The 13,865-nt window shown below is 39.3% G+C and overlaps 1 protein-coding gene across 2 annotated transcripts; it reads right to left on the bottom strand.

Moving 5' to 3' along the window:
* Nucleotides 1–4,296: 4,296 nt before the first annotated feature.
* On the bottom strand, nt 4,297–8,005 carry LOC122028513 (eukaryotic translation initiation factor 5A-2-like). Of its 2 annotated transcripts, none has more exons than XM_042587349.1 (6): nt 7,846–8,005; nt 7,566–7,709; nt 5,796–5,918; nt 5,664–5,720; nt 5,516–5,590; nt 4,297–4,573 (listed from the first exon to the last, which is right to left on the bottom strand). In XM_042587349.1, the coding sequence occupies exons 2-6, from the start codon at nt 7,686–7,688 to the stop codon at nt 4,472–4,474; spliced, it is 480 nt and encodes a 159-aa protein (XP_042443283.1). In that variant the 5' UTR covers nt 7,689–7,709; nt 7,846–8,005; the 3' UTR covers nt 4,297–4,471. The 2 variants fall into 2 exon arrangements, with proteins under 2 accessions (XP_042443283.1, XP_042443284.1); XM_042587350.1 differs by having other exon boundaries at nt 7,849–7,911.
* Between the last annotated feature and the right edge of the window lie 5,860 nt (nt 8,006–13,865).

Genomic DNA, 13,865 nt, shown 5'->3' with positions numbered 1-13,865 from the left:
GGTGGAATTTTTAGATTTCACCAACATACTCACAGTTAGATCGGATTTAATTTTTAACTATGGGTATTGAGATCCTCTAGTCTATTTTTATGGATAGAAGGATGATTCTTTTGTATATATTAGTAGTGATTGATGGCTCTCACCTATAAAATAAGTGGAAATTATCAATTCCTGCCAATTTATATAAGTGGCTCATCCTTGATATGTAAAATATGAACTAGAGAATCCGACCTCTAATTATGATAAATTTATAAAAAAAAATTCTTCCAAATAAATATATAATCAAATGATACTGGACTTCTGGACCATCCACATACTATCTATATTTTTTCTTGAAAATTTCAACACACAATGTTTATATAGTAAAAAAAATTCCAAAGACATGGAAATATCTTCGTCTTAAATATTTTAATTGGAAGAGAATATTTTTAAGGGAATTTAAAATCACCGGACTTATGTTTCTTTGTTTTTTAATAAAAAAAGTTAAAAATATATATATTTAAGATATTTGACTTGTATCTTTTATAAATATTTATTTGTGAAATATTTGATTATGAAATTTGAAGTATTCAAAGAGTAAGATATTTAATTAATAATATAGATGTAGAATTATAGATATTTAAAAAATATATATTCAATATTATTGATTGTGGATGTTCTAGGTAGATTATATTTTCTTTTAAAATCTTCCTCCGCCATCGTTAGATAATTTTATTGTGAACGATAACTATATAAAGAAAAATAATATTCAAATTTCATAAGACTTTACTAACCAAGACACGCTATCAGTCTAACACCTAAAAATTGTCAGGGCTACGATTAACTGTTAGTTTTTTTAATAGTTGAGGTTCATTGAAAAAACTAAATAGTAAATAAGAACGAGCGTCCTTTCACTTTAACCTAGCTCCTTTATAAATTTCAAACCCTATGACATCTTCTTCAAACTAAGAATTTAAAAAAAAAAAAATGAAAAACATAAAAAAAAAATCACATCTCAAAAATCCCAAAAATACATATTTATTGCGCCGCGTGGCCTCAGGTGTGCGCCCGCATGCACACTTAAGGGACACTTGCCTAAGTGGCAGGTCTAAAACCACAAACATATTTCATCAGCGTGATAATACAATCTCCGAAGACATAGCCAGAACAAATGGTTGAAATCTCCTAGAAGTTTTTAAGCATTTCATACCAAAAAGTGTCAACGTGTTGGATGGGCAAAATGCTTTTGACCATATAGTTACTTGGATTAGTATTCTAGATTTATAAAAATATTTATCATATTATTCACCACAATAAATTCAAATGAGTTAAAATAATACTAAAACTTTCTTTTATTTCTCAGAAATAAAACTACAATACAATGTTTTCAAACCGAATAAGAAAAAAGATGAGCGAGTGAAATTTTCCTAGCCCATCGTCCCACGTGTGGGGAACCAAAACACCCCTGTAATTGCGGAAATCTTTTGCCCCTATTTAAAAGCCATCTTGCATTTGTCGCGTCCACGTTTCCTCAATCATTTGAGCACAAATCCATAGCTGCCGCTGCTTGTGCTGTATCCCTTCCAGATGAACTCATTCATAGACAAGATTCTTCCCTTCTAAATTAGTGAAAAATGTCTGAAAAAGAGGAACTCTTCCTCATGTAGTTCCCGTTGCTTGCTAATCATGGAATCTCTATTTTTGTGAACAGAGATGAGACGCCGTCTTATGTTATCTCTGTCCCCTGCATTGTTTAAGAGACTTAAGCTGTAATTTTTGGCATTTTTCTGTGAATTGTTTAACTCGCAGTGCGAAATTGAGTGCAGTTTGATACCTCAAAATACGTCTCTCGCAACTGTCCCCACAGCCAAAAGACTCACGTGTGGGTGTACCATCGGACAACGATTTGTTCAGATTTGAATCAATTATAATCTGGATAAGGATCAAATATACACATCGTTAGTGTTTGTTGAGTGAATAGATCGACAACCTATATTCGCCATTGAATTAATTCTAAACTGATTGATTAAATAATTGAGATTTTTCAACAGGTCCATACAAATTCTGACAAGTCAGCAATCAGGATCCACAAGAATGAATACTATCTCTGTTTCAAGTGGACCATATGCATACTGATATGGAATCTTACGGATGGATCCGAATACGATGTTATAGTCAAAGTAAGATAACATGATAGTTAAAGTTAAAAAGAGTTAAGATTTTACTTAGTTGATCAGTCCGAGGATCTAATACTTCATTTCCGTATTAAGACATTTATTATATCTCTAATCATTTGATAGTCAATCAAGTTTAAGGGATGTCTGATCTACCATAAAGTTATCCAGTCACACGTTCGATCGACGTAAGAGGGTCGAGCTCCCCACTTAGTATAAGTTTTTCAGCATATAATCGGACAGACTCTAATATAACATGGCAGTCAAAATCAAGGTAATGTGATAGTCAAAGTCAAAAGGAGGTGGTAGGACGACCTGCCTGTGAGCCGGTCATACTTAGGGGACCGAGTACTTCATTCCTGTATTAAGACATCTATTCTATCTCAAATCATTCGATAGCCGATCGAATTTAAGGGATGTCTGACCTATCATAGAGCTGACCGGTCACACGTCTAGCCGACATAAAAGGGTCCAGCTCCCCTCTCAGTACAAGTCTCTCAGTATGTAACCGGTCGACCCTGCTGCCGGTCCACCCTATGAGTTTTCTCACATGTTAATCCTCCTTTGTATAATCGATCAGTAATAATTCAGGTCATTTATACGACTCAGTGTGTCAGTCTCTTATACGTACAGAAGATAAATATAAAGCAACTCTCCTTATAAACTTGACCGGACTTCTAGATCTTAGTTTCTCACTTCAAAGGCAAGTCTTCGATCATCTAGACAATCGGCTTAAAGTACCGATCAAATCTCCTGGGACTCAATTTTCCATTTCTCAGAGATAAGTATCCGAGTATATGGATGGTCGGCTAAAGAACCGACCGACTTAGAGGACTTAACTTCGTATTACTTCTAGAGTAGATCTCCGACATCACCTAGTACACAACCAAGCGGCTTAAGGGAAGGGTGACTACACAATCAGTCGGTTTAAAAATCCGATCAAGATACATTTGGCAGACAACATGGTCAAAGAATCACAATAATCTGTCAAAATAACTACTGTTTTGTCATAAAATATTCCTCTATTGTAATATGAGCATTCATTAGAACATTCTTCAAAAATGATTACACTCCATCAGTTTATGATAACATATTCCTTCAACTGCCTCATTAATGACGTAAATTACAAAAGGGGTGCCCACGAATAACAGAAGTGATAATATGCCTCCCAAGCTGTACACATTCCTTTACTCTACAACTTCTGACATTCGACATTCTCTGTCACTTCATGATTGTAAAGATTATGAAAGGTAATATATAAAGGTAAAGTTTTTTCCGTTAGCGAGATACATGAAATCACATTTACTCTCAATTACGCTCGATTATCCATACTTATCTACTATTTTTATTTCCGCTCGGCCAATATACTAATTTGAGTATCGGAAAATCTATGTCAGGAACTCCTCCCTTAATTTTTAGTGCTGACATCATGTTTGCTCTTTTCAATTTTTTTTTATTTTTTTTTTGCCTAATTCAAAGTCTTTACGAGTTTTAAGACATAATCAATCACATGCAATCAATTTTTTTCAACTTTAGAGTGCATGCTTGGGTCACAGTGCCTATGCTTTGAGTTGACTAAAGTGAGACTTCGAATTCTTGTTCCTCCTTTTCTACCCTTCACAATTATGAAGAAAGGGGACCATCGCCAATTAGGTCCAGGCGTTCAGCTAACTACATGTGATTCAAGTCTCACTGGGTGGCCAAGTATCTGCTGCACGGTCTCTGCAAATCCAATTTATATTTGTTTCACGTGAACATTATGAGAAGTGGATTATTAAAAACATCTGGTTTCATTTTATTATTAGAGGCTAAATTGCTGCAGACTGCCAGTTTTTATCTCTTGTCAGTTTGGCATTGTTGGTAGAAGAGTCAATGAAATTGCTAGCGCAACAGCATCAAGCTGGTGATCTGTGTATCGAAGCGGACCCATGCCATGTACTTCACGGTATTCATGACTCAATGACCAAGCAAAGAACCATTGATACATTGAAGAGTTTGGTACGCACTGTTTTAGCAATGCTCATCTCAAATGTGCAAGGAACAGTGTCCAACACATCTCCGTTTAACCTTTTCCTGACCCACAGCCATATTAGTACTACGCATCAACCCCTATTCTATTGCGATGATTGACTACTACAGTCCGGATCCGATAAGAAATAATAATTAATTTATCTTCAAATTGTTATAATCCAAAAAAAGACAAGATAGAATGAATTAAAATCCTTGCAGCAATTAGGCATTTGTTCCTCCCGCAATACAACTGCCTTCGTTGCTCAGAGTAGCAATTGCTAAAATGCAAAAGCACTATAGGATGAGATCTACCTGGGACCAATGTCCTTCAACGCACAGATCTGCTCTTCGCCCATTGCAGACATGACAGACACCACCAGGTCCTTCCCTTCGGCAAAACCGTCTTTGATCTGCATCATGCAAAAAACTACAATTAGGGAGCAGGGCCAAGCTAGATTTAAGTTGGTTTTTGTAGCAAGTATTTCAGAACATTTGAAGCTATTGTTCGAAATTCTGCAAACACCAACACAGTTGTCCAGTTACTGGTGACAATTTGATAGTTATCTTCTAATCCACAAAAACATTACTCGGAAAAATATACACGAGAAAATTCCAACCGCTAGATGACAAGGAATATGACCACTAAAAACCCACAAAGACACTCCTAATCCTAACCATGGAATTGCTCGCTGTTGTATGTCGATTAAAACAGAATTGATGTTATATTTTCTTATGGCATGCTTCTCAGAAATAAAAGCACTGTAAAACATTGTGGATGTATCATTGATTCTACCACCTCTGTCTTCTATAGGTGAGGCAATTCACATGAATTACGGTATACTTCTGAATGGTGTGTGCTTTGAAGTATCAACTTGCTACTATTGATGCATAAACAAAATATTCCAGTGGCCAATAACAGAAAGGGGCAAAAAAACTGGCTCTTGTATAAATTCACCCGTTCAAGTTATTTGTGCATAAACTACAGAGAATAATCTAGAACAACCAAATCAAAAGATGCTGAAATGATAGGATAAAGCACAATTTCACAACATCAGCAATTCTAAAACAAAAGCTACGCTTCTAGAGCTCCAAATGATTTGGTTATTCTTTATTTAGAATATCACTCAGTTCAACTGTAAAATAATATCGGAGCAACAATAGAAGTAACTCCAAATAAACAAACGAACCCATGTTTAAACTAGGTAAAAATTGCTACTAGCCATTAGCAATGAGATGAGAATTGACAAATATAGAATAAGACGCGCTCTTGTGAAGAAGATTCATAGAAGTTCCAACTAAATGGCCAATGCTTAGTGAATAAGGAACACATTGATAATGCAAGCACAAAAAACCTGAGCAAGTAAAGCTTCATCAGTTGGGAGTTTCAAGTCGTCCTTGGTGCTTCCATTGTCAGTCAACAGGCTAACCTGCAGAAGGAAAACTTCAAGCTTAACCAATGAACAGATTAAACAAGAGATAATAAGCACAGTGACGGCATACAAATCCATCCTCAGAGATGTCGATAAGTTGATAATCAGTACGAGTGACATGAGGAACCTATAATTGAATGAAAAACATCATTAGCATTCTTAGGCAAAAAACTTATAGAGATGAAAATTTGAAGACACGTACATCACAGTTATGAGAAGATGGGACAATATCTTCTAGTTTTTTTCCATTGAAGATATCAATACCTACGAAGTGGCATTTAGCATGACCATGTTTTCCAGTCTTGGAAGTTGAAACTTCAACAACCTAGTGCAGCAATCAACAATGTAAACAAAAGAAAAATAATAATAACTAATCACTGAATATATAAATTGAATAGACAACTTAGAATTTGTACGATATAATCACATAAATTTGCTATTCTTGTTGTGAGAACTGAGTGAACTGCTAAAATTCATCCAATTTCCTCATATGCAAGCAAGAAAATATGTCCAAATTTCCAAAGGTTACAGATATTAACAAACAAAATATCCACTTCTTTCACAAAAAAGGACAATTCTCGAGTTAAAGATGCCTTGTATGTCTTCAAAAATCATGCTCGTGCAAAGATTCTCCACATATATAAGCGGAGTACTTTAATTTTTTTGTAAAAAGTACTGTTAAAAGGTTGGCCTCCAATCTGTTGCACAATAAATTCTATATCCTACTCCTTTCAAATATATATTTTTTGTATAATCCTTTGTAATCATCATGAATACTGAAGACTGTTTTGAGGTGTTGTTTAGGACTGATCCGGATTCAATCAGTAAAATATGTGGTCATTTAAAGGATAGTGCAACATTTAGGTCTTCCTTCCGAGTTCATCGTACTTTAATGTTTCAAACCAAAGTTTTAAAGGAGTTCCTAAACAGACAAGTTACTTGCTACCAGTACCACATAAAAACTAGGTAATGTTCTGCAGTGGAAATGTGGTATCAAATGCAATACTGTTTGATAATCATATGCATATGCATGTGACTAGGCATGTGGTAACATCCCGTAGAGGAAGTGTGGGGAAAACTAAATTGTCTTGGTATGCACTTGATTGAATTCACATGGTTGCAGGGACTCATTGATGGTAGTAACTATGCATATTGTAGGCACATTTTTTGAGAAAAAATTCCTACATGGTGCAGATGTCAATTTGTTGTTGATTTGATTGATATGGCTGAATAGCCTCATTCATAAAAAAAAAAAAAACAGTTGGGATCATTCCTAGAAGACAGTGTTGTAAATGACAATAGACAGTGACGGAGCGGACAATGACTGCCTACCACCTCAGCTGCGTAGGCACAGCCTAGATGGTTGGAATTTTTTACTATTTTTTATACATAATATTATAAATTAGGATAGATTTGTATATAATTTTAAAAGGGTAATCATGTAATTATGCCAATTCTATTAATTTCTCGTTACTGTGACTATAAGAAATAGAGGATAAGTGAAAACTATAACACTTATTCCCTTCTTCTGTAGTTAAATAATTAGGATAGATTTGTATATTAACTTATATGGTACACTCAAGCTTTAAACCAACGTAACTCCTAGAAATGCAAGTAACCGTTCTTCATAATTAAAAAGTAAAAAAGGAAAAAATTGTAAAAGCTGTTGTTGTTTCAATTTCTTAAAACAATCAGTTACATCTACTGATTTGAATAAAAAAAGAAAACAATACAATCCTCTACCATATAAGACAAGCAACCAGCATTACAAGTTAACTGTAAATCAACCAAACAAAAAAAAAAAAAAAAAAAAAAAAAAAGGAAAAAAAAAAGGATACCAAACTCAGAACAGATAATTCTGTGTATAAAAAGCACCGTAAGTCCAAAAAAAAAAGTAAGTTGTGCTTCCAAACGAACATGATTAAAAGACATCGAAGCAATAAATAAGAGGTCAAGTCTGATTAATGCCAACCTTGCACGCTCTTCCCTTGATTACGATGTACCCATTCTTGCGGATAGTTCCGGCCTGCTGCGGGTAGGTCTTGGATGCCCCAGCGTCTGCCTTCGACTCAAAATGATGCTCTTCGTCCGACATGTTGCCTTTCGAGGACGATATCTGCATGTCAACCAAAGATATCAAAACGTCAAAACCCGATTTTGATCGATCCATCGACCAAAATGATGAAAACATTGATCAGATATCAAAACAGAAAGAAGCAATATAGACAAATTAGGACGATTGTCTCCGCTACCTCCTCAAGTAGCCGGAAAGGAAGTAAGAAGGGCAGAGTCGGCGATGAGAGTTGCGTGGGCCGCTTTAAGTAGCGGCGTATCTGCCGTTTAGGTCTATGATTAAACCTCGCCCTAATCCTAATGTTGGGTCCAGGCCTCCAGGGGCATATCCACCCGTCGGATAGAGAGCATACGCTCGTACGGCAACCGAGCGACCATTTACACTTTCCTTCCGTGTGTCTCGCAAACAGCATACAGGATTTCCTTCCAATGGTGCTAGTTTGCTCTCCAAATTGATACTGACGGTAAAACCCAAAAGTTATCGTATCTATCGACCGTCCTTGAGTCGGCGAGATCGTTCACTTGCCCCTTCTCTCTCTCTTGCTGCAGCCGGCCGATCTCTGCTCTGATCAGCCACTGGAATCGCAGCCATCGTGCCGGTATGTTCGACCGTATTCCGATCGAAAGATTCACTGATACGGTGGATGATGGATGAGGAGGAGCTCAGATGGAGTCCAAACGTCAACTGGCGAGAACAGGTGACAGTCAAAAGATAAGTTAGTAAGTCCAAATAACTTATTTGATAAGTATCTATAATAATTTTGATTAAATTAGATCTTATTATATTTTAATATCCTATGTCTAACGGATTGTTTGGGACGACATGACGAAGGGGAGCGAAGGATAAAAAAGAAGGGAAATTTAAAATCATGTTTAAAAGGAAGTGAGCTACGAAAAAGAAAGATAAGGAAGAATAAGTTTTAATCGTTCTTATCCATGAAATGAAATAATTTTTTATGCTCTGATTTAGGATATAAGTAAGGGTACATGGAATTAAAAAAATGATGTTTTAATTTTATCCTTATTTTATTATATTAATTTTAAAAATTATTATTTTAGGTATATTTTATCACGATGAAAAACACTCGAATCGTCCTACTCACACTGCCCAACGCTCACATTCTCTCGATGCCGATACCAACTTTGACGCCGATGCCGACGCCGACTCCAACATCGATGTCGCCGACTTCGATGTCGACACCGACTTCGATGTCGACGCTGACTTCGACGTCGATGCTGACTTTAACAAATGAGTTACAATTATTTGAATGCGTGACTATTAACCGATAAATGTATGTAAGATACATTAGGTTTTTGAACGATTAAGTTTTAATAAAAGTAAGAGTAATTTTGTAATTTTATATATTTAACCTCCATTACCCACATTTTCCTCCCAAACACGGTAACACATGTTACGTTAATAAACCTTCTCTCCCTCTCAAACAAGGAGAATATAAATATTTTACTTTCCTTCCCTTTCCACCTATTCCCCTCCCTTCCATTTCCGTTAATGAACCTTCGCTCACCCCATCCAAACAGAGGGTAAGTGTGCAGAAACTTAAAAGCACAAGAGATCGAGCGAAGGACGTAGCTAGCGAGAAGGACGACACGGGAGAGAGTCGGCGGGCTCTATGCGTCTGAGGGACGAGGTGCTGCGAAAGAGTATGCTGCCAAACGAGAGGAGGCGCGCGACGTTTCCGATGGACGAGAAGACGAAGCGGAAGGTTGCTCGAGAAGGCCGGAAAATAGATTCGAGTGAACGCAATTCTAGATTTCAGGAATCGCCCAAGTAAGCGGAGCTGGAGCAGGAGTCCCGAACCCAAGCGAGCGGAACCGGAGCAAGAGCCCTAACCAAAAAGTCAACATGCAGGTTGACTTGGTTTGGGCGCCCAGATCACCTGGGAGCCCCCTGGGTGACTCACTCAGGGGGCTGTGTCGACCTGGTCCGGCGCCCGGAACCCTTCTAGGTGTCAGGACCAGAAAGATTATCCAAACGCGCGCTGTCGCGATCCGATGCGATGGGAATAAAGTGTTGGAGGATCGGTGGTCGGCTTGAAGGGGGGTTGGATAGACGGCACCCCCAAATCGTTAGCTTCCTACACTATTGTTAGCTTGCGCAGCGGAATATAAATAAAAACAAACAAGCTAAACTAAATACAAGACAAAGAAAGGAAATGCAAACCAAACCGCTAACACGTTCGATGTAACGTGGTTCGGAGATGATGCTCCTACTCCACGACGTGTCCGTAAGGTGGACGATCCCTCAATCCGTCGGTGGATTAGTCCCCGGAAACTCCGGCTAGCTCAACCTCCTTGTGGGTGGAGAAACCTCACCACAACACTCACCAACAACATTTGGACACAAGGGAACCTTGAGCACTTTGGTGACTACTAATTAGGCTTTAACCAAGTCTAATTTCGTCACCTTGGCCGGCCATACCAAGCTCCTTCTTATAGAGCTTGGAACAAATCAGAACCTGATTTGCCCGTTACCAGTCGACTGGTCCTTGCACCAGTCGACTGATGCCAGCCCAACGGCTATCTCAACGGCTCTCTGCTACAGTGCATCAGTCGCCACCAATCGACTGGTCCCAGTACCAGTCGACTGGTACAACCCTAAACTTAGGGTTTCCCATCCCGAGTACATTTCTCTCGCACTCGGACCCTCACGACTCACTTGACTTTTCTTTGCAGTCTTGACCTCTTGCCTTCAAGCCTACTTCCTTTGGCTCTCGTCCCTCGGATGCATCCAAGCCCGCGGCTCGTCCCCAATGTCATCCTTCGCGTATGCCTCGAAGTCGCTTCCCTCGGCCCTTGTCCTCGCTGCCTTGTCCACGGTCCCTCGGATGCTCCATCCTTCACCGGACCCGAAGCCGTCAACATGAGTCATATGTGTCACCTGCAGTCCTGCACAACTCAAGTACACATATCAAATAACAAGGGTAAACCTAACTTAAACCCTTTGCCCAAACACCAAAACACATGGTCCCGCAGACCATTGGGATTGCTCCAACAATCTCCCCCTTTTTGGTGTTTGGCAATACGTTTAAGTTAGGGAAAACAAATAGCAAATAAACATGCTAATACAATGGACTTACGATGCCAAGGCTACACACTTGGACTTACTCCGCCGAATGGACTTACGATGCCAAGGCTACACACTTGGACTTATAATGCTGAATGGACTTACATTGCCAAGGCTACACACTTGGCAACCGTCGAAACAATGCACCAAGCATTGGAACCTATCACAAGGCTCCCCCTACACCTAAGCTCCCCGTTGAGCTAGGATTTTATCACAAGGCTTTTTAAGAACCTATCATAAGGCTCCCCCTACGCAAAGGCACCAAAGGTTTTCCCAACTAAACCTTACTTCTCCCCCTTTACCTAACATCCAAAAAGTTCTCCAACAATATCCCAATTGTTGAAAACTTATCATCCAAACTGACCCTAAACTCATGTATTAATCCCCCTTGGATCCCATACATCTAAGCGAGTTGACATGGTCACAAACTAATACTGAAAACAATTTCAGACTGGTATCAGTCGACTGCCCCTTTCGACACAACCTTACAGAATCATTCTGTGGTCGAAAAACACTGTTACCAGTCGACTGGTATCATCACCAGTCGACTGGTATCGACAAAATGAGCTTACAGAGACATTCTGTGCTCAAAAACACTGTTACCAGTCGACTGGTATATGTACCAGTCGACTGGCACCCTATTTCTGAAAAAATCAGCCTTTTCAGGCCAACTTCAGAAATGCACCAGAAATTCCCTAGATCTCCAAAAATTCTCAAATTTTGTGGAGAGGTCTATTGTACCATTGTCTACTTGGGAAAAATATATTATAAAATGTATCTATTACCAATTCCAAGATTGACATAAAATCCAAAACTAGCTAAATGGTTCAATTGAACATTGACCTAAAGTCCTAGTTTTGGCTTCCTTTTGATGTATTTGCCCATACCAACCCACAATGCATCCCTAGCATTAGTTTATATGGCATCTATACATCCAAAACCAATTATCATACTATATGACCCTCAAATGTCATATTTCTTGCATGAAACATAAACCATGTGTGCCAAATCCCTAGGTTTGAGACTCAAATCCATCTCCAAACCTTTTGGCACACTCCATGGCTCCTCTAGACTCCCAAGTAGTACCCACCTGAGATCCATTGGCCATGGGTCCCAAATTGACTCTTGGAGCTCCCCCTAGAGCTCTTTACCTTAGTCACCTCCCTAGGTGACTCATCCACAATGGCTAGGCCACATCAGTCCACCCCCGGTGACACTTGGCCTACAAACGTAACTTTCTTAACCTTGGACACCTTGTCCTTGGTTAATTTCTTCTTACCATTAAATGACTTTTCCTTGCCATAGTCATATGCAACCCTAGCATAAGACTTTCCCTTAGCCTTGGAGGACTCTCCCTTGCCATGATCATGTGTCACCCTAGGACATGGTCTCCTTTTGGCCTTGGAGGGACTAGATCGGTATCCCAAACCCGATCTATCATTGTTGGGTCTTTGGCTCCCCAACACCATACTCAATCCCTTTGATCCAATAGTGAATCTCTTAAGGAATTGTTCTAACTTATCAAGCTTTCCCCTTAAGGCTTGATTCTCCTTCTCTAGGTTCCTAACCCTAGAGTTAATTTGTCCAAATTGGACATTCCTAGACCTACCCTTTCTAGGAATATGTCTCCCCTTCTTGGGATTAATGCCTTGGGTCTCCTTAGGTCTACCATTTCTAGATTTTTCATGAATGGGTCTCCTAGGGTTTTGATCTACAATTACCCTACTCCTATCATGATATTTGAAACCAAAATTTTGCATGGGCATATAATGATTAACATTATTTTTCCTAACATGCATGGGAACATAAGAGTTTGAATTTGAATTACATTTCAAATTAGGGTATACCTCCCTTACCCTTGAAGCTCCCCCTTGACTTGAGCTCCTCTTCTTCTTCTCCCACTTCTTTAGATGCTCCAACTTCTTGAACTCTCCCTTCCTTGAGCATCTTGTGTGGTAGTGTCCAAGTTCTCCACACGTGAAGCATCTAATGTGCTTCTTCTCCTTCTTCTTCCTATAACTCAAATTAGATTTTAAAGGAATTGAATTGAGTTTAGGAGATTCCTTCTTCTTACTCATTGGACACCTACTCTTGTAGTGTCCCTTCTCATTGCAACCGAAGCAAATGATGTGGTCCTTTGACTTTGCTTCGGTGGAGGTGCTCACTAGGTTGACCTCCAAGATCTCTTCTTCCTCCGTCTTGGATTCTTCTTCAACCCTTGAGGATGTTAAGGATGCTTCTTCATCCTCCTTCTCCTCCTCGGAAGTTGAGCACGAGTTAACTTCCGGTTGCTCCTCCTCCTCTTCTTGAGCCATTAAAACCATCTCCTTGGGCTCCACATCCGATTGGTCCTTCTTCTCCTCTTGGACCACTTCATCACTTTCTTCGGATTTTTCTTCTTCTTCTTATGCAGGTGAAAATTCCTCCCATGGAAATTTCTTCACTTTGCTCCATAATTCATGGGCATTCTCATATTTACCTACACGACTCACAGCATTATTAGGCAACATATCAATTAAAATTGATATTACCTTATCGTTTGCCTTTGGCCGTGTGGTTTGTTCCTCCGTCCAATGTCGTGGTCGTAGCTTCTTCCCTTTCTTGTCTTTAGGAACTTCAAATGGCTCTTCCACCACCATCATTGTGTCCCAATCCGTCTCGAAGAAGTTTTTCATCTTCACCATCCAAAAGGTGATGCCCCATAAGCTTCCTCTTTCGAACTTTGGCGGATCTATCAAGCCGGTCATCTTTGCTTCCTCGGCGCTTAGTCCGACGGAGAGCGACCTCGCTCTGATACCACTTGTTGGAGGATCAGTGGTCGGCTTGAAGGGGGTTGGATAGACGGCACCCCCAAATCGTTAGCTTCCTACACTATTGTTAGCTTGCGCAGCAGAATACAAATAAAAACAAACAAGCTAAACTAAATACAAGACAAAGAAAGGAAATGCAAACCAAACCGCTAACACGTTCAATGTAACGTGGTTCGGAGATGATGCTCCTACTCCACGACGTGTCCGTAAGGTGGACGATCCCTCAATCCGTCGATGGATTAGTCCCTGGAAACTCCGGCTAGCTCAACCTCCTTGTGGGTGGAGAAACCTCACCACAACACTC

This window comes from Zingiber officinale, chromosome 10B, assembly GCF_018446385.1.
Source record: "Zingiber officinale cultivar Zhangliang chromosome 10B, Zo_v1.1, whole genome shotgun sequence".
Taxonomy (NCBI): domain Eukaryota; kingdom Viridiplantae; phylum Streptophyta; class Magnoliopsida; order Zingiberales; family Zingiberaceae; genus Zingiber; species Zingiber officinale.
Note: the sequence above shows the minus strand (reverse complement) of the source record. Positions and strands in the feature narration are given on the sequence as shown.